The sequence below is a fragment of the Syngnathus leptorhynchus genome, chromosome 16, assembly GCF_054491065.1.
Source record: "Syngnathus leptorhynchus isolate UIUO chromosome 16, UIUO_Slep, whole genome shotgun sequence".
NCBI lineage: Eukaryota > Metazoa > Chordata > Actinopteri > Syngnathiformes > Syngnathidae > Syngnathus > Syngnathus leptorhynchus.
The window spans coordinates 1,618,578-1,639,814 of NC_141210.1; the positions used below are offsets into that span (position 1 = coordinate 1,618,578).

General features: G+C 40.5%; 3 protein-coding genes across 3 annotated transcripts; 1 reads left to right on the forward strand and 2 right to left on the reverse strand.

Annotated features, from left to right (window-relative positions):
- Nucleotides 1–380: 380 nt before the first annotated feature.
- On the reverse strand, nucleotides 381–11,810 carry LOC147043898 (vesicle-fusing ATPase). The gene is made up of 21 exons (XM_085933897.1): nucleotides 11,755–11,810; nucleotides 7,128–7,213; nucleotides 6,890–6,989; nucleotides 6,779–6,818; nucleotides 6,258–6,424; nucleotides 6,059–6,169; nucleotides 5,855–5,930; nucleotides 5,457–5,612; nucleotides 5,174–5,373; nucleotides 4,926–5,091; nucleotides 4,707–4,781; nucleotides 4,352–4,539; nucleotides 3,841–3,936; nucleotides 3,598–3,754; nucleotides 3,373–3,506; nucleotides 3,084–3,230; nucleotides 2,844–2,978; nucleotides 2,599–2,712; nucleotides 2,400–2,455; nucleotides 2,211–2,272; nucleotides 381–1,859 (listed from the first exon to the last, which is right to left on the reverse strand). Exons 1-20 carry the CDS (start codon nucleotides 11,764–11,766, stop codon nucleotides 2,242–2,244), a joined length of 2,247 nt encoding a protein of 748 aa, XP_085790023.1. The 5' UTR covers nucleotides 11,767–11,810; the 3' UTR covers nucleotides 381–1,859; nucleotides 2,211–2,241.
- Nucleotides 11,811–16,108: 4,298 nt separating this feature from the next.
- Nucleotides 16,109–17,453, reverse strand: LOC147043899 (cyclin-dependent kinase 5 activator 1-like). The gene is made up of 2 exons (XM_085934261.1): nucleotides 16,938–17,453; nucleotides 16,109–16,600 (listed from the first exon to the last, which is right to left on the reverse strand). Exons 1-2 carry the CDS (start codon nucleotides 17,451–17,453, stop codon nucleotides 16,109–16,111), a joined length of 1,008 nt encoding a protein of 335 aa, XP_085790387.1.
- Nucleotides 17,454–19,753: 2,300 nt separating this feature from the next.
- On the forward strand, nucleotides 19,754–21,222 carry rpain (RPA interacting protein). The gene is made up of 7 exons (XM_085934124.1): nucleotides 19,754–19,941; nucleotides 20,025–20,216; nucleotides 20,282–20,354; nucleotides 20,453–20,564; nucleotides 20,637–20,700; nucleotides 20,863–21,003; nucleotides 21,113–21,222. The coding sequence occupies exons 1-7, from the start codon at nucleotides 19,870–19,872 to the stop codon at nucleotides 21,140–21,142; spliced, it is 684 nt and encodes a 227-aa protein (XP_085790250.1). The 5' UTR covers nucleotides 19,754–19,869; the 3' UTR covers nucleotides 21,143–21,222.
- Nucleotides 21,223–21,237: the final 15 nt, after the last annotated feature.

Here is a 21,237-nt window from a genome sequence, read left to right on the forward strand (position 1 = left end):
CTGCACACTAATGTCTCCGGGAATGAGAGATCTTGATTGGAAGGATATGGAATTGGTTGTGGTCACGCCCACAACGCCACAAACCACCCTTTTTTAAAATACCCCCGGTGTGCACGCATATGCAAAAGCAATTTTCGGTCTAATATGTATGCGCGTGGATTTACATCAAGATGGATTTGCACTTATCAGAAAAAAAAAATCACATTGACATTAACCTCAACATGTGTGTGATTATTTGTTCTCCCTGTTCTCGTGTGATGGGTCATCAAGATTTTGGTTCCACCCGAAACGTGGCCTCTTTCAGCTTGGACACCCTTCATCAAGTAGTACACAAGAGGATTTTTTTTTTTCTGTGCATCTGTGCTTTTTATTGCAATAATACATCTGGAAATAGAATATATATACATATATATATTTACACACGCGCACAAACACACATCAACATACATATTGTCAATGGTTAGAACAAAACAAAAATTTTTGGACATTAAGCAGGAAATACAATTCACGAGGGATAAAAGACAATCAAATAAAGTGGGTCAATTCATCACGCATACACAACTACACGAATCGGCTAAATTGTTACCCTTGCGTTAATGGAAGAAAAAACTGAAATGACTGACAATAGTAAGAATACATCAAAATGTATTGAATGACATTTTGTTTCATGGTCCAACAGAATTATTAAAACAAACAGATTGACCTTTTTTTTTTTAGGTACAATGTTTTGTTTTACTTAGAAAGGTGGCACATGATTTATTTGTTAATTTGTCTTGAATCTGTGTACTCCAAAACGAAATTTGCCTTGTGTGACAAAGTTACTCATTTAAAAAAAAAAAAAAATACAATAAAATACTGAGAACATATTCATTTTCTTTCCCAGGTACAATTTAGCCTCCATGTGTACGTATACACGTTCATATCCATACACATGCAGCGTTTCGCTTCAAACACATGCACACAAATGGACATTAGCTCAAGCTTTCATGAAGAACAATTTATTTTTTTTTCCTCTTCAGTAGTTTCCTATCCATCTTAAAAGTGCAGATTTTTTTTTTTTGTATTAAACACTGACAATGCCAAATCTACCAAAGCTAGTTTTACTCAACTGCACTAAACTGCACATAACGGACAATCAACAATCCAACATTCACTTCCATTATGACGAACCTGATAAAGTCCTAATCTTTGGAAGAACAAAGGATAACAAATCATACTGTCATAGTCTGTTTACACAAGTCAATTGGGAAAAACCTTTCTCAATATACTGTCTGTGTTAATATATACGATGTACTTTGGGCTTACACTGACTTAAGCCATAGACAAGTTACAGAGAATCAAAGGTTTACATACGGAACAAAGTACTTTTTTCTTATCCACTACATGGTCACTGGAATCGTGCACAAAGCAAGCAATCTGCACTTTATTCATGTCCATTTTAATGGCGTTCTCTTCTTATTGTCTCTTTGTACTCACACTATCATACTGACTATAATTTAGCAAGACAACATACTACACAAGCTAAAAACATATAGCTGTATTTTTTCCCGAAGATGCACAAAACAGCACTGTTTTTTTTTTTTTTTTTACAATCATCTATTGCAATATTTTTACAGATAACAATTTCATAACAGTATAATTTCCCGTCGATTGCAATGATATGACGGCAAATATACTTTGGTGATATTGCCGATAGAAACATGCTGAGATAAGAAGGGGGAGGGGGGAGGGGGGGGGTTGTGTCGTGTCTTTTACCAGATGCGTATTTAGAAAGGTGGACAGAGCAATGACTTGCTGGATGACTTCTTCTCTTCCACATTGCATTTCTGAAGCCACTCTATTCATAAAAGCTGCGACCACTGGATAAAAAGGAAAAGTAGATGAAGATAAAATTGTCTGGTTACACTTCATCTTCTTTATTATTGGCAAGGCCAAACAACATCCAAAAATAACATTGCTTAATAATAATAATAATAATGCAAGCATGATTTTCATGCAAACACCAAAACATGAGGGAAAAGGCTGTTTTCAAGCAAGACCATTTGATTTGTTGGATGCAAATTATTTGGTAGCATTAGCAAAAATGTTGTGCAACTCTTAAATGCAGAATAAAAAAGACTCAACAACCTTATGGGTGCTATTCTAATGGCTGAATAGTATTATGCTATGCTAGTCCAAAAAAAATCTGTCTTGTTTGTTGTTGACCTTACCAGTTCATAGGGGGAAACACTGAGTGGCGGCTTAAATTCGGATTTGATTGCCTTCAATCAACCTGATGCAAAATAAAAGGATTGATGATGAAAGGCGTTGCACAGGCACACACGATGGAGAAAGTAATGGGGGGAAAAAAAGGGATGGAAAATGAATACATTGAAATTGATAGATGTGGCTATACTCACGCCCCCTCATCTCTCAGCAGAGACAGGAACTTGGTCACTCTGTAATCTTGGTCCATCTAGAGATCATAAAATGAAATGTCATTTTTTCTTATCTTCTATACATTTCCTTTTCTGAATATATTTGTATAATGATGTGTGTATCATATTTCTAATTTCCAAACAAATATGAAAGACCAATTGGGTCATAACGACGACGTACCTGAAGTGACATCTCGATAAGCACGAGGAGTTTCTTAATGCCGATCCAAACTCGCTTTCCTTTAAGCTGCTGTGCGATGCTGGCCCTCTCTTTGTCTGAGAAACTCCCCAACAGCTGCATAAAAAAAAAAATAAAAAAAAAATGTATCAGTGATGTTTGCAAGAATCTGCCAAATTGGCATTTTATTCCAATTTTATTATTTTTGTGTATTTTTCAATAACTGCGTGCATCAATTTTGCTCATACCTCTAAAGCGTCAACGAGCTGCTCTCCGGTGGAGATGTTAGGGATGTGTATGGTGGTGCTGAAGGCATCCAACATCTCCATCTCCTGCAGGACGTCTTTCCTGCTGGTGGTGCCAATGATGAGCAGCTTCCGACCCTGAAAGAGGAATCAATTAAAGCCCCCTGACACAGATTTCATTTCGGAGATTCCTTTTCGATTCATATTGCATTCGTATGTGTCTGTTTTTTTTTTTCTTCTGACCTTGGGAGGTGCTTTCTTCAGGAGCACCAACAAGGCTTGAAGAACCAGATTGGAGAAACGCGGTCCGATTGGAACATAATCGAGGAGACGTTCGATGTCATCAACGACCACACAGCTGAGCTGGGATTTGTAAGCATCATCAAAGACCTAAAATACAGAAAAAAACAAAAAATTGAAATAGTGATTGTGGTGTTTTTTGTTCACGGCTTCGAATTCCTCTTTGTTTCCTTTCTCTCAAGTTACACAGTTGATTTGTTTGCCACAATTGATCAAACAGTGGGGCACTAACCTTTTTGATTGCCTGACACTTGGAGATCTCTGAGTGTCCAATCATCTTGTCTGGAGAACAGAGCTTAATGAAGGGGAACTGTGAGTCCTCTGCAATCTTGGCTGCCAAAGCTGTTTTTCCACTGTGAGGTGGACCTGGAGGTGCATTTGACCAGCCACAAATTATGTTTGGCTTCTTATTTAAATGAGAAACTATTTTTTGGGGAAAAGGAGCAAATGCGCTCACCTTCCAGTAGCACAGTCACCAGCGGTGTGCGATCACTGTTCTTGGTCTGCTGTACCAGCAGTTCTCCATCATCCAGGACATGTGTAACTGGGTCACCCCATTTGATGATGCCATTCATGATGTAGTTGGAGTAATCCTCCTGGTTTGTACCAAACGCCTGGGGAAAAACAAGAGGAATTATTCAACAATAATGAAATTGTAATCTGCATCTGTGGTTTAAAAAGAGATGATGATGATACTCACTGGTTTAATGTCATTGTTAAGGGATCCTAAGAAGTCATCTCTGGTGACCTGCAGCTTCTCTGCCCTCTCCATGTCAACCTCAACTGTAGATGTAGCCTGAAAAAAAAAAAGCCATTCAGAAACATCTCAGCTAGGAGAATTTCACTTCTATTCCACCACAAGCTTCCATAAAAATTATATTGTAAACTCAAAACAGAATATTAGTGTTTTTGGAGCGGCAACAATCTTTTACAGTCTCTCAAGTGCAATCTCATGGCGGGTGTAAAAAAAGAAACAAGATGAGAAAAATCAATCCAATCGACCAATGAACCGCATGAACCTGCCTTCAAAAAGCGGCAATAAAATGACAGTCCGCGACAAAATGGCCACCATGTTACCAAACAATTAAATGCCAATGCATTTTTTTGGACAATATGAACCAAAATAACACATAATATACAAAAAGTGTTGTAGTTGCTACATTGTGAAAATCTCAATTTTTAAAAGCATGATTATTGACAGACAAAGTGACCTTGATATGTCTGTTCATGGCAGTGGACTGGGCGGCCCTGACCAGTCCCTCAAGCTCTGCACCACTGTAATTCTTAGTTTCAGCTGCCAGCTCTGGTATGTTGACATCTTGAGCCAGCAGGTTGAAGTTTCGCATCTTGTTCGTATGGATTGTGAGAATTTGAACGCGACCTTTCTCATCAGGAAGACCTGTAGGAGAAAATCATTGTGAAATAATAACAAATCATTTTTCTCTTACAAATGACAGTAAGGATGCCTTTTGAGTTAGAAATGGCCGTTGTTCTTTAATTCATCCATCCATTCATTTTCTCTGTCGACAAAGCCATTCAGATTTTTAGGGACCTTTCTACACTTACCAATTTCCATCTTGACCTCAAACCTGCCAGGCCTCATGAGGGCATCGTCGATCAGGTCAGGCCTGTTGGTCATCCCTGGTTAAAAGAGGAATAGTGATCAATCCATTTTTATTCCTGCAATGAAGTTCACGGACTGTGCCGTAGACTGGTTACCAGTCAATGACAATGAACTGATGGATAAGTTTCACTTTAGCTCCAAGAATAAATAAGATGATTTACCAATGACCAGGATGTTGTTAAGTTGCTCCACACCATCAATCTTGGACAGGAGCTGGTTGACCACAGTATCGTGTACACCCGTGCTGCTCGCACCCGTGCCTCTCTGCTTGCAAATGGCATCCAGCTCATCGAATATGATGATATGAAGGCCGCTGTTAGCTCCCAGCTAATGAAGGTGAAAATAAAAAGGTCAGACGTGTCAACGTTGATTTTCTAAAATGTAAAAATCACAGTAGCAAGTTACACACCCGCTTTTGCTCGTCCTCTGCGTCGGCGAACAACTTGCGGATGTTGGCCTCGGACTCTCCCACGTATTTGTTGAGGATTTCTGGGCCATTGACGATCTTTGGCTCCCGGGCGTTAAGCATTTTGCCAATCTGCCTAGCCATTAGGGTTTTACCACAGCCTGGAGGTCCGAATAGCAAGATACCCTTCACGTGCTTACAGCCTGGACAGAAAATGAAAGGAACGATCCATGAGAAACAAACAAAATACAAATGACAAAAAAAAAAAAAAAAAGTCTATTCTCACCCATCTGCTCCACAATGTCTGGAGGGAAGACTCGAGAAGCAAAAGCTCTCCGGAAAATGTCAGAGAATTCCTTATCCAGACCTCCAATGCCCATTTTCTCAAAGTTCCAGTCTGGGTTGATGATTGTCTGACGTGCTTCCTTGGTCTTTGCCTTACCTACATACAATGCAAAGTAAGTACTGGTACAATAAAATAAATACATATACAAATATATATAGCCTCAAAAAAAACTCTTTCACTGTAACACATTGCCATCTTGCGGAGACAATAGGAAGAGACCGGTGGAGTGTATCATTAAAAACTAAAGCTTTTTCCCCTCATTCTTTGATTGATAATTAATACATATTTTTATTTCGTGGATTTAAAAATGCTTCAATTGTTTCAAATAGGAAACATACCGACAAGTGTCAAGGATGAACTCTCTGCCTTCTCAAAAATCACCTGACTGTTGCCCACCAGCAGCCCAGCATCAATCTGTCCAAAAAAATATCAACATTTAAAAGAGGATGACCTGAAAATACTTGAATGGATTTATTTCAATTGCATTTGTTATCCATTTCCAACCTTAATTTGAATGTCCAAATATCTCAACCATTCCGTACCTTCTGTGGTTTCTTTCCAGAAGATCCTTCACCTTTGAGGATGCTGGCATCCATTGCCTCAATGTCTTTGACAACCAGTCCAAAAAGTTTGTCACAGAAACTGAACACCAGCTAAGAGACAAATGAGACGGGAAACATTTTGCAACATGAAAATAAAGTCCACATGCTTATGTCTCGAAAGAAATAATAACAAATAAACCTGCTGTGTGACAGAAAAGCCCTGGCTGTTGAACTTCTGGATGAACTCGGAAGCCATCTTGTCTGAGTCATAAGGTGAAGAGTCTGTACTCTTTTTCTGCAGGAAGTCAATTTCGATTGTCATGGCGCCGATGCACTGCTTGGACTTGTCAAAGTTGTAGTTGGACACTAGAGACAAACATTTATTTTGAAATACCATAACAAAACAATCCATCGCAATTTTAGTATTAGTATTTTTTAGTATGTTCTTCCATTTTCATTGTAATAAATTACGTTGACAGAATGCAAAAGAGAGATACTTGCATTGTATGCATTTTAGTATAATCACCACTGGCGGAACTAGAGGGGGGGGCGTGTGGGCACTGCCTCCCCCCCTCCCCAAAATATACTTGGACCTTCAGGTGACAGGCCAAAGACTTTTGGGAATTTTGTTGACTTGAGTATCTCTAATCATGAGCACATTACGTAATCCATTTGGTATGCAAAAGCTTTTTGCTAACTGATTTGCCATGAGTGTAATACCTTCCACTTCCTGGCCGATGGAGAGACCAGCCCATTTTCGCTACGAGACAGATAAAGGGAAAAAGGTTTTATGAAGAAAAGGGTTAAGAATACGATTATTTGTGCGAGTACCTGTGGCAGGCTGAAGGCAATTGAACCAGGTGCTACAGTGTGGTGGGTCTTGACTGTAAAGACAAATTTGTGGTTGGGCGTGGTCTTCACAGTCACGTGTCTGTACAGCAGAGGCATAAAACCTTGAATAGCTCTCCAGACAAAATTGTACATCACAAGTAGTCAATTTATTCAGACTGCAAACATAAGCAGCGTTGGTGTCTTTATTAGGAGGAAGATGATGATGATGACGACTCACTGTCCGGACTGCAGATCCTTCTCGCTGACCACGGCACAGTTTGTCAGCGACAACTCGTCCGTCGGGCATCGTGCCGCTTGCATGGTCTGCAAAGAGAGTGGTAAAGGCAACACACTTGATGAAAAGCAGAGTCCATTTAGGTTTTGTTAGCAATTCTAGTTCAAGCTCAATTGGATCTTGACTCTCACTTAACACAAAATAATGACAAATCTGCATTGGCTTTTGTTTTTCCTACTTATCATTTGATCACGCAGCAGGTTTCATTCGAATGAAAAGCATTTTGTGTCGAGCGTATTTTATGCCAGAAGGTTTTCATCCATTTTTATCTTGATAAATCAAATGAAAAGACTTTGACAGCACAATTGACTCGATAAATTCCAATGCACATTACTGCAGCCCAACTATGTGACATGGTAACCACGGCAACTACAGACAATAAATCAGGTTTACTGCAGGCAAATCCATTTAGCGGCAACAAATGCAGCTCAACCATTTATTAATTGATGGTACTTTTTTTCAGAGAACCATTAAAGAGGAAGCCATACCCCAAATGTTCTTCTCCCCAAAAGGTCAACAGCTGCCATCAACGGCTGTGAAATGACTCAAAACGTGCAGTTCACAAGAAAAATTAGGAAGAATAGGCACACAATGAATCGGTTTGACGAGATTAGGAGGAATCATTGATTTTGGATGGACTATAACTAAGTTCCACTTACACTCGGTGCTGCAGTGCGTCAACGCTTCGGAATGAATTGTATGGTTGACAAACAAAAATCATTCATACTCACATTCACACCTACGGCCCAGTTTGAAGTCATCAATTCATCTAAATCTCATCTAGATGGAATTTTAGGAAGCCGGACAACGTGGTGAAGCACATTGGAGAACACACAAACACCAAAAAAAAAAAAAAGGTGGCCAGCAGCTCATCCAATGCAAGAAAAATGACAACTAATTTGGATCTTTCAGCCTGTAGCCTGCATGCAGCTACTCCTTTTTGACACTAGACTAGGTGACAACATCAGAGTATGAATGAATGAAGAAAATAATGAATAAATACATTCATGGATGAATGGCTGAATAAAATAATAAATAGATCAATAAAAGCTTTCCATTTCCAGTGTGGCTCACAGTGGCGCACTTCCTCTTTGCAACCAGCGCTCCCAGAGCAATGACATAGTTGCCAGGTGGGAAAAGCATATCGTTTCCACAAGGAATCCGAAAAGGAAGTGAGTACTGGACTTGACAGTTGTGTTTCCATACATACCTTGAAAAATATTACCACCTTGTGGCGCCAGCATAGGCAAGCAGAGAGGAAGGACAGAAGACACTTTTTGAGATAGTAGGAGACTTGAGGTGAAGATGTGATGCTTAGATGCAGTCATAAGTATGGATGCCACATACATGCATATGTTACTGCACGTGGAATTGACACCAAGGTCAGAGATGATGGGAGTGCATGCTAAGAATTGCTTTTCAAACTGCCCAATTCTGTTACATTCCTATCAGATTGCATATGCAAGGCGCCATGCAAGTGCATTTTTGTTTTGTTTTTTTTGCCCACATTAAAAATTAAAAGTGACAACAGTATAAATATGGTGATTGGTGAAACACAAAGAATCAGATGCTCCAAAGAGGGTTCATGTTCATTTCTAATTAAGGGCAGGATCATTTGAATTGATGACATCAAATATGAATCACTATTCACACATTCAATCCAGAAAAGTCTCATTGCAGTGTACTTCGCTAGCTTCAGGTGTAGCAATCATAAGAGAATACTAAACAGACAAACAAACAATCTAATTGGTGAAGTTTCCAGCTATGCAGTCCCCGGGTAAGCAATATGATTGCATCACATTGTCTTTAATAAGTCATGAAAGCGTTTTACTCTGATTCAATTTTCTTTGGCTTAGAGCTCCGACCAAATAATTCACCAACCTGGTGGGAAATGAGTTCAATGAATTAGTTTCATAAACAGCATGAGGCCTGAATCCGAGACTCAAAAGTAAAAAGGCCTTGCGTTTTTTGTTTTTTTTTCCCCCACGTTATTTGGGGCAAGTACTGTACATCTATCTTCTGTGGGCAACATGCAGCGTCCTTCTCGTCACCTCCTCTGACTCATTCTCAACATCTCACTTCTAAACAACCCACTGAATTATTCATGGTACTGATCCAGCTACATGTCTGCACAGACAATCAATGCTGCAGGATTAGGGTGGAGCAGGGATGGATGGATGGATGGATGGATGGATGGATGGATGGATGGATGGATGGATGGATGGATGGATGGATGGATGGGTGGATGGATGGATGGATGGATGGATGGATGGATGGATGGATGGATGGATGGATGGATGGATGGATGGATGGATGGATGGATGGATGGATGGATGGATGGATGGATGGATGGATGGATGGATGGATGGATGGATGGATGGATGGATGGATGGATGGAGGATGGATGGATGGAGGATGGATGGATGGATACGGATGGATGGATGCGGATGGATGGATGGATGGATGGATGGATGGATGGATGGATGGATGGATGGATGGATGGATGGATGGATGGATGGATGGATGGATGGATGGATGGATGGATGGAGTTTGACAAAAGATAGCGACAACTTTTTGCCAGACACACAGAGGTTCACAAACTGTTTGTGTACTTGTGTCTATCTCCTCCATGTCCTCTGTGTGTCTAATGTGTTTGTGTGTGTTCTTTTTGTGCGTCGCTGCTGCCCGACAGCAAACGGGCCGTCTAAATTTAGTCGTCGCTCTCGTTCGCACACACATTCGCTCGCTCACGTGCACTATGATGACCTTCTTGATAAAAGTATCTTTTCAAAAATTGGCCTGGCTTGCAGGCTGCCAAAAACCTTCAAAGAGAATTTCAAACATTTCCCCAAAAACATCACATTTAAATGTTTTTCATTGTTTGTAAACAAAAAAAAGATTTTGGGTGGACACTTGCTTGGTAAATGTAATCAATAGTCGCATCCTAAAATTCAAAAGCCTCCGCAATTCCTCTCTTGGCCATAAAATAGATTGAGTAGGAGGTTAAACCCACCCCGAAGCTGAGGAAGACAGTTGAAGATTCCAAAATTTATGTTGGCAGCAACTCACTGACTCTCTTTGCAGCTCACCCATTTGCAACCCAAAATGATCAAGCTGGGTAAGGTTGTCAAGAGGTAGGTGAACCATGAATTCATGAACGCTGTTATCACGTCTCAACACTGGTTGGTGTTCAGTCTCTGGGCAACAAGCTGCATAAGCCACAGCAGACACGCACTAGTAATCCACTTAACAAAGACCTCGCTGGGGGTCGTCAGAGATTTTTTCATTCATTGTTTTTTTTTTTACCTGTATAGACAGATTTCTTTCTACTGAGGAAATGTATTCTTCAGCAGGGCCAGCCTTGGAAAGATGATGGAAAGGTTCCTCAGGAGCAAGTGACTTTGCAACAGGGGACTGTTTTTCAACTCAAATTTACAACCAGTTGTTACGTCTCCCTTAAGCAATCATATTTTGGATATTGTATGTGTTTGACATTTGGCTCTGTGCTATCACTAACAAAGCACAAAACAAATAGATTTAAAATACAAAACATAATAATAATTTTCAAGTCAATCACCAGACTTAAAAAAACAACTTCGATCATTATGATCATTTTAGTAAACGGAACGTAGCATTTATCAACAATGTGAGGGGATAGATAAATCATTAATTGATGAAAGCAATTGACTTATTTTTCCATTTTTCCATGCCATTGCTGGAATTGTTTGTGTGATGACTGACCACCCATAATATGCCCAGCAACAGCACAGTAGAGGGCAAATCAGACTGGGGGGCAAGAGCATGTGTGTGTGTCATGGAAAACACAAAATTGTCTGGATGACCCCAAACTTTTGATCAGTAGTGTAAATATATACCCACACACACACACACAATATGAGCTTGATCTTCTTTTTTTTTTTGCTAGACACTATCAAAATACTGGCAAAAACCAACCATGCACTCTGTCCATAAAAAAAAAAGCATCAACCATGTCATAATAACACCATTATGATAAAGCCTACACGCAGCTTGTGTTGACAGATATCCAGTTAAATAAACACGGATTGAAGTCAATGCACAGCTATTGCGTGCCATCCCTCAAAAGGCGTCTCCTGTGTGCAACAATACTGCCTGCGTATTATTATCATCACAACACAATGTCGAGAATGTTATATGCAGTGGAAGAGGGGAGCTTATTATCAGTGACCGCTTTTTACGCAGCAGCGTCGGCTCAAGGGCAAGCAGCTCCCGGGATTAAGTAGCCATACTCCCTTTGACTGACGGACGGGGCTCTGCTCATTTTTGACTGATCATATATATATATATATATATACGCGGAGCAAAGATGTCTGCTCCATTGCAAGCACGCGAGTGAGGCTGCAGAATTGAGTGAAATCCAAGAAATAAATAAATAAATATATACAGGTATATATATATATAAGATCAGCAATGACATTCGTTTGGTTCCTTCCGATATTATAGTCCGACATTTTGCTGCACACTGAAAAAGCAGGAAGCGTCTGTTCGTCTAAAACAGCATAAATAACAATCGAATGTTCGTTTTTCTTACCCGGGCCGCCATCTTCACGGTTTGTGTTGGATCAGTGATGCTGTAGTGGTGGTCGACGCAGGTTCATAAAACGGAGGGACAAGAACACAGAGGCTCGACAGCAGATGGCTTTATAAGGAGGAGCGCACTCTTCTCCGATTGGTTGAATCAACCGGAAGCTTGTCAACTGACTTTGTGCCATTTGCTGGTCCAGCCTACTTGAGCGGGTTTGGATGACGTGGCAACACACTCAAATGTGTGATATATCAATAAATAAATAAATAAATAAATAAATACATAAATAAATGGGATTTTCAAAATTCATGGTTTTTTGCATGTGCGCGCGCGCACTGCCATTCACGGTGCCTGTATCAGCACCACGGACAGCAACACAGTTTTCAACGCTCATCGTCTCTAAACGTTTTCTTGTTTTATTGATAGAACGTACATCAATATGCCTCGTTGCAATTGTATGCAATGTTTTCAAGAAAACCAGAATGTCAAACCATGATATCATTTGATTTATTATTGTCAACTGTCAGAGTTTTCATTTCAAACCAATTATGTATATTGAAAAATCTGTGTTTGGCAAAAGCATGTTACTGACACTCTAGCCACTGAAAATCATATGTGTAAAAATATTGCTGAATAAGTCGTTACTTAAACTATAATTCAATAAGTATGTATTTACAATTAAGGATACAAGGTTGTAAATCAATGATGATAGACAATCTGGCTACTGCAGCTGTGAGAGCTGCTATGCTAACAAAGTTGCCTTTGGTTTGCCATTAGTTGTAGTTGTATATCTTTCTGATGATATGAGCAGATGCATTGCATTGGTTTGAAGGTACATTTCATTATGGCTGAATATGCTGGAAAAAAATGTTTGAAAACTAGCTGACTAATAGCTACGACTAGGCCTTAGCTTAATGGCATTACTGCTGAGTCATGTAGCTCACTTTTTGCCCCTCATGGCTAAAAAGGTTTCACTAAAGTTTTCTGAGGACCTCTGCTGGTCTTTTTTGGGCAGGCCAGTCCACTTGGAATTGAAAAAGGCTGGGATGTCGCTGAAAATTCCAAAATGGGACAATATTTACACACAGCAAAAAAGACAACACTTTGGACGTTCAATATTTTCTCTTGATAGTCAATAAATGTTAAAAGGGATTTCCAAATAATTGTATTTTGTCTTTATTTACATTTGACATAGTCCCAAGTTGTTTTTTTGTGTCTATAAATCAGGCTCTAGTTGAATGAATGACTGTTGTGTATATTTACTTACAATTGAACAAAGTCCACTGTGTTTGCACCACTATTAAATGACTCCAAACCAAAGTGCTTGTAAATGTTTTTTTTATACAAATTACTCGTAACAGCTGATCACTTTGTTCTTTCTTGCGTACATATTCATACATCCACATAGTAACAGACTGCAGCATCAGTATTCTGGTAACACTAGTCGCATTAAACTTGAACAAAGATTCTTGTTACACAATATGGTTCACAAATGGAAGGGGGGGGGGGAGAAAAAAGGAGATAGTACCGGTAAGTCTATCATCATCATTTCACAATAGTTGTTTTTTGTTTTTTTTGTCTTGTACGCGTTGCAAGATAAAATATGGCACATAATTGATGAGACGTGATTGGGAGGAGTGAGAGGGGTGTTAACCAAGTCTTCTGTTCCAAGTCCAGTCCTCTCAGAAGATAAGTAGTCCTTTAAACATAGTCTTTCTTTGTGTCTTTTGCACCAAAGCAGGTGGATTCTGTTCAGAGGGGGGGGGGGGATAAAAAAAAATCACAATATCTTTTGCACATCATCAATCACTCTTTCCTACATCTGCATGGTACAAAGTAATCAATTCTGTGACATATGTGCTGGAGAACATTTCACATTAAAGTAAGTGTATCACATTTAACTCTAAAGCCACAGCAGACCTGGCTATTCACCTGTTCAAATATATATATTCTGAAGAAAAAAAAAAGGTAAAGATTGTATTAATCTGACCTAATATCAACCATAACAACAAACCATGTTAACATGATGTGATCCAGCAATGGTGTCTTATTTATGGCTACTAACAAATTTGAGGTTAACATTGAGTGTGATCTCGTTCGAATGGGGTTTGATGGCTGCACAGTTGACAGTAAATCAATTTTACATGTGGAAACAATTCAAACATACACCATTTCAGCATATAAATATTCATGAGTGTGTTCCCACTGTATGTGCTTTCATATGAGACAATGTTGCCCATTGTATCATTAAGCATAATATCGCTGTCATTTGGAGAAATGCTACTTGTTTTCCATCCAACTCATCAAAAACAGGAAAGTCAAGTGTGTTCATCACGGAGCAATTCTTCATATGCATAATCATATGAGGTCACATGAGGTCAGATTCTGGATCTGGGCTACATTGTTGTTGCAGCATGGTCAATGTGTTATCATCAGAATAAGAAAACTAGAGCAAAAACATCACTTATAAGAAGCTTTTATGGAGCATGTGCTGTTTTTATTTTTCAAACGTTCTTCAGAATCATGATTTGAAATTGGGTTCAAAATCTGTAGAATGACCCACATCAATCAACTGTCAACCTTTATAGCAGCCTGTTTAGAAATTTAAAGAAATGGGCAGTTGGATTACTTTAGAGTGTCTTTGAGATGGCTGATATTTCTTTATGGTTTGATATTGACGAGTGCATCTGACACAAGAGGGTTAGTTTTAAGAAATGGAAAATTGGGAAAAATACGTTGATCATTACTAGATGTAGTGATGGAAAGAAATTGGGAACATTTGATCTTTTTCTTTCCAAAATGATCATTAAGGAACATCCAGCCAGCGAGAGAGAGGAAGAAAAAGAGAATATCGAAAAGATTACGTTTCAATAATTCCTTATTTTAAAGGTTATGCCTCCGCTTTTCAACTGGGGGTGATACTGAGCTTCACACATGAAAAATGATTCCTTGTGTGTGTTCTCTCATTATCACAGAACCAAGCATAGCCCAATGTTTTGGTACATTTTGTTCATTAGCAGGTCACTTAGATGTTATGTCTATAAATTGGACTTTGTGCTCTGCAAATCCCCAGCCAAAAAAACAGCATGCCAATGAAAACTACACAAGCACGCATGCAATTTGCTGAAGATGGTGTATGTTAGTGTCTGAAGCATAAATTGTATAAAAAGCGATGAAATAATGATGGCTTCACATTTTGGCTATCTTATTATTGAGAGACACTATGGTGAGTAAATGGTATGACTGAATTGTTTTCATACAGCGTGTCATCAACACAGCAATTTGCACACATACCATCTCTTCGAAAGTAATATAGAATATTTGAATTGGATTTGCATTCATATCAATCAATGGATTAAAGTAGGGTCATTGGTCATTTCCAATAAGATCCAATCAAGTGGTAGCAGCATTTGGGAAAAAGAGGTCACGTTTTTGACTTCAGACAAGTCTTAACTGTCGCTCAAACAAGCCGGTGGTTTGCGAGACTTTTTTTGACTTTCACACTTTTTGTAAAAAAACAATTCAAACCCTTTCTTTCCTGTTGTCATTCAAAACAGCGTATTTGGCGAAAGTGCAGGAGGATGGGGAGTTATTATATAAAACCCCAACCTGATATGCATCAGAGGGTTCTATTGCATTTTCTTACATGTATTTATGTAAACATCTACTGCTGGGCCATATTTCTGACCAAATCTCGTGTGCACACCAAATTTGGTATGAAAAAAGAAACCAAAACTGTACCTTCTGAATAATGCCACAACTATTTCATATGGGTTTTGATCGTATGCATTTTAAAGTTTCAACAGCCAGTGTTGATGAGTGCAATAAGCTTATAATGCATGAAAATCGGAATAAGGTTAAGTGGAGTTGGCAGTAAGCAGGTGGTCATGTGCAATGACATACCGTATGACGTGACCTCATGCAATGTGGTATCAATATCTCGTATGTTTATATTCATCATCCATACTTATATAAATGAATGTTGTCTGGCGTTTCTAACTTGAAACAAAAACACCATCAGTGACTCTTCAACAGGATCACCAAGCGCCATTTCTTTTTTCTTTCCAACAACAAATTTAGCGATTATTTTGGCCCAAAAATAGACATTAAAAATGATGGATCCCAAACGATCACAGAAGTCATCAGAGACAATTAAATCCACTAAGCGGGTATTACAATAACAATAATAGTCAAAATAGGTTCAACACACCGGGCAAGATTTTTGGGGGGGATGCCTCCTCGTTCTTAACAACCGACTGGTACGTTGGAGACGCCAGACAACACCATTTTATCAAAGTAGCTTTACAGTAGTCCACCTGTCTTTATCACATCTTAGTTCCCACATCCAACTTTTATCCTTTTATCGGTCAAGACCTATAAAGAGTTTGGTCTTCTCCTCTTCTTTCTTGCTCTCATTCTTCAGGTCAGCAAACACCTGGGTGAAGAAGTGCGGGTCGGTGTTGATCTGGAGCATCTTGCCGCTCATGCGGTTGATGATCTCCAAGCAGCGGTCCCAGAAGGCCTCCTTCTCGGCCTCCACCAAGAAGGGCTTCAAGGGGTAGGAGATCTCGTTGCCCATGTAGGAGTAGGACAGGTAGAGGCACGTGAGCAGCGAGGCCTGCAGCTCACGTTCCGAGGCTACCTCGGCGGAGACCACGTCGCGGCACAACATGTAGAGGAAGACCACGTTGGCCGGAGTTATGAAGCCCTGATCCTGCCAACCCTGAAGGAGGAGGGAGCGGTCCACGCTGCGCAGCCACAGCACGGGGTCGGTCGGCGAGAGACGCTTTAGACGATAACAACGACGGCACAGGAATTCTCCCAGGCTGCGCATCAGCTCACTGGTGGAGGCCTGAGGGATCGGACCAGGACGGGAGGAAAGGGAAGACAACAATTTAGGTATGGCTAAATCTAGTCATTGATTTATTAGCGTAGCATTTGGTTGGCATGGCTAGTTGTGGCATACAAATGATTTAGGTCACTGGGTTATTGATTTATTAGCATAGCATTTGGTTAGCATAGCTTCTTGTAGCAGACAAATGATTTCGGTCATCGGGTTATTGATCTATTAGCATAGCATTTGGTTAGCATACAAATGATTTAGGTCAAAGTTTACTAGGACCACGGCCAACTCTCTCCCCTTCCGCAGTGGTTCTCGGTTTTGAAATATTGGAGAAATCGTCCGGTACCTGAACAATGACACGCTTTGGCGTACCAACCGCAGTGGAGGGCTGGATCCCGGAGCCAGTTAGGGAATTCTTTTTCGCAGCGACTGTAGCTACATTAATGAGGGTCTTGGAGGTGGGGAGGTGAGAGGAGGTAGTCAAGGTGGTGGCTGAGGGATCCTGGCTGGAAGAGTAAGAGGAAAGATTTGCACAGGACTGAGATTTCTTCAGCTTCAAGCTGTTCGAAGCCGAATTGGAGGTGATGACGTCATCGGCGTCCGGCGAGCATCCTTTCCCGCCGTCGCCCCCGTCTGACTGCAGTTTCTTGGATCCTTTCCTCTTGGCTGATACGGCCACAATTCGTTTCCATGGCAACACACTGATGATGGAGGGGCGTTTGAGGGATTTGGCGGCAGCTGCCGTAGCATCCTTTGCATTCTTGCTGTTCTGGACTGCTGTGTAGTGACCCACTGTGGGTGGGCCGTCCTCAAACAGGGCTGCCTTACGGTAGCTGGGGGAAAGAGACAGCACTGTACCCATGGTGCCTGGCCGAGGGTCAGCAGAGCGACAGAGCACTGGTGGTGTGGAGCAGCGATGAGGAACCTCCTTGTTTGGAGAAGAACCAAAGTGTCTCACCTCGGTGAATCTGTGAGCGGAAATTTCGATGATGAGGCATTTACAATACATAAAATAAATACATATTAAAACCCTGACAAAAAAAACAATCTGCTCTGAGATGTGAATTTCCAATATTTAGTGCAGACTGGCTCCCTACAATAGACAGAGCTTTCCACTGGGATTCACAGTCTCATAGTTACCATGACAACTGAGCAGCCTCCAGCTTCTCCACAATAATCAAGAAAAAGGAATACCCTGCATGCTCTTTATTCAAATGAGATAGTCGCAGTGAACGATGTGAGTGTAATTTGTGCATTGTAATTTTGATATCTTCTTATATTAATTTATAAGGTCCTTTTGTACTATATATGGTCCTTTGTCAATTTAAAAACAGAATGGCCTCAGCCGAGATGGAAACCTTGCAGGACCTCAGACGTGCAAATCTAGAACACTGTGCTGCACTGCAAGTACATGAACAATTCACAAAAAAATATATATATTATGGCTTTTGGTCATTGCAGACTAAAGATAGATAATGGCTTTACGGATTCAATTTTCCATCCCAATCAATGACGTGCAAATGTGAAAGGAAATGGTTGTCTGTTGGACTGGCGACTATGCTATCTATGGTGGCTCCGTTCGCCATAGCACTGGCCTGCAGTACTTATCGGTATTATATAAGAATCAAGCTAGGCCACGGAGGCATGTGAAGAAAATGTGCGCAAGCATCCATCTTAGCTTCAAAATGGAAGCCTAGAAAACAAGACAACCCCACCTCACGTTGTGTCATACATCCATAATGTGGAAGATAATAGCCCCGCAAGAAATGATTGCGGGGATTTGCCTTCATGCGCATTTCTGACAGAGAAGAAACCTACAGACGCATTTTATGTACGATACATAAAACAGCCTGCATTTTGAATTGTAGAATGACGGGTCGATCATTTGTTATGTTAATAAGCTGTTGCATTGTGATGAAAAATAAATCGTTCCGATTTCCTACCTGATAACTAATTGACACTTCTCGCTCGATCCATGGAGCCTTGTAGAAATCCCAGACGTCCTGTTTAGTTTCCACGCAAATCGCCGTGATCCGTTCCGTGAAAAGCCCCACGCTACAGGCCGAAATACTCTCGTCCCCGGGGACTACCGTTCCCCCCTAATTTCATCTCTAAAACGGAAACTTGCCGTTGTGCTCAATGAAATGCACGAAACAGAATAGCGAGATGTGCTGGGAAGCACGTTGGAAAATGTCGTCCATTGATACCCGAAAATCGACACTGCCTCGGTTTTTAATTGACCAGACACATCAAATACATAATATTGCGGACGGAGCGTAAAACCAAAATTAAATTGGAAAATAAAATAAAAATGCGTGAAACACTCAAAAAACAAAGGAGTCAATGGCCTCTACAAATTCCAAAAATAGATATCAGTGTCTACCCTTGGTGATGAAAACCTTGGAGAGAGAGAGAGACAGGGAGAGCGAGGGGGGATGCGGGAGTCTATAGTTATTCGGGTTGGATGGAGGAGGGAAATGCCGTCTTTTGATTGGCCAGAGAAAGGATGCTGCTCTGGCTGCAGCTACTCTTCCATCATCGTCGCCGACTTGCCGTCTGTGTTGCAGGCAGGCGGATTAAGTCATTGGCAGTCCACTGCCTCCGGCCTATCACAACCCATTCGCTGTCCGGGGTGCTGACACAGCCGAGCAGATGACAACTGCGGAGGAGGAGGAGGAGGAGGAGGAGGAGGAGGAGGAGGAGGAGGAGGAGGAGGAGGAGGAGGAGGAGGAGGAGGAGGAGGAGGAGAGGCGGCAAGAGTGATGGATAAACCTGGGAGATGAGTGCAAGGTTTATTTCATTCGCTAATGACAACTTGGATCAAATGAATTTTACATCAACTTTTATTGGTATAATTTTGTTGATGGCTTCCTGTGATAGTCATATATTTTTTTAACAAACATATTCTATATGGGCAATTTAAATGCTGCAGGTGGGCAATTTTTTTCAGCATTCCAACTGAGGAGCTAAATATATAGGACCAACCAGGTGTGACAAAAATGCCATTTTAAATATGAAAAAATGTTTGTATGCGTGTAAAAATATGTGCTCTTCATTTATTTTCACTTGACTTTCTTTACAGGGATGACTAAAACGCTTACTTTTCTTTCGTCTGGGAAGGAACTTCGTATCCCACAATGCAATGCGCGGCGGTACACATTCACATCCGGGTCAATGTGCAGTATTAAAACCGTTTCTGAGTTGTTATTGCAGGAGTCTTGTCCGAGTGACAACTTACAAGACAAGCCAGCAATTCACGTTGAATTCATCTTTATGAAATGGAGTCTTCGCAGAGACATCGCTCGCTTTATAAAGGAACAACCCCGCCGTGGAAAGAAACATACCGCAAGGTGGCGTGCATTAAGAATTCCAGGGTAAACATAAGGTATTCACTTATCTTCACTCTCTATTATTTTTTTTATTTTTTTTACAGCGATGCGTAGAGAGGCTCAAGGGTAGCCGATCGAGATTGCTTGACCGATATCGCAAGATGGGTGAGGGCTCCAAATGCAGTGGCCCCGCGACCTCCTTCGTGGTACAGGAGGTCATGGAAGAGGAATGGAGCGCGCTGCAGTCCGAAGATCGGGATTTACCGTCCTTATGGGATCCAAAGGGAATGGCAGAGGTATGCAATCACAGAGGTATGCTATCAATCAATCAATCATGAAACGGTGACCTCTTTCCAAACAGTTGTACAACGTTATGAAGGACCATGATGAACTGGCAGTTTTAGAGGAGATCCAGCAGGAGCTTCTGTCCTATGGTAATGTCTTGCACACTTAGAATGGCCCAAATGATTAACAGTTAAAAACTGCATACTGAATGTATTCCTAAACACTATGTTTCCCATGAATACTTCAGAAATGTCTATTATTGAAGAGTATGAGAGAAACCAACAATTTGAGCAGCAGTACATATCATCTGTTGTGGAAGGAATGGAAGTGGCTCACGTTATTTGTCCCATGTGCCATATGTAAGTCAAATACGATTGTGCTTGTTAAATATTTGAGTTGTTGAGGACTCACCCTTCTCTTGTGTTTGCTAGGAGCAACTTGAACATCAACAGTCATTTCATTTCCTGTCCATGTGGACTGTACATAAATACAAAGGTATGTGTGTGTATATATACACATTTTAAAAGTCCCCAAATGTTTGGTCAATAGATTATTACCAAATTGTAAAGATGTGAGAACAGATTAAGACATGGGTTGGTGTGTCTAGAAGATGAAATGTGATCATCTTTTGTTGAAATTGTGTTATGATGTCATTAGATGAAGAATATTACCGCAGAAGTCGTACGGCAACTTCTGGAATCCAAAGTTACAGAGCACATGGAAGGCTGCTCCTCCAATCCTTTGTTTTCATTAGCATCAAATGCAGATGCCTCTTCCAACCTGCTAATAAGTTGCAAGGTACAACACTTAGTTCCAAAATTCTTCTTTCCATTTTTTCCTACCCATTTGTAGTTTAACTCACTCTCCCATTTAACTGATGTACAGTTTCTCTTGACTCTGCTTTCAGGTTTGTGACTATCTCTCCATCATCCTATGACTTGGAACAGCATAAAAAAAATCATTTGTATTTATGAATATGAAAATATTTGTTTGAATAAAGGTTATTTTTATATTTAATCCAAACGTTTTTCT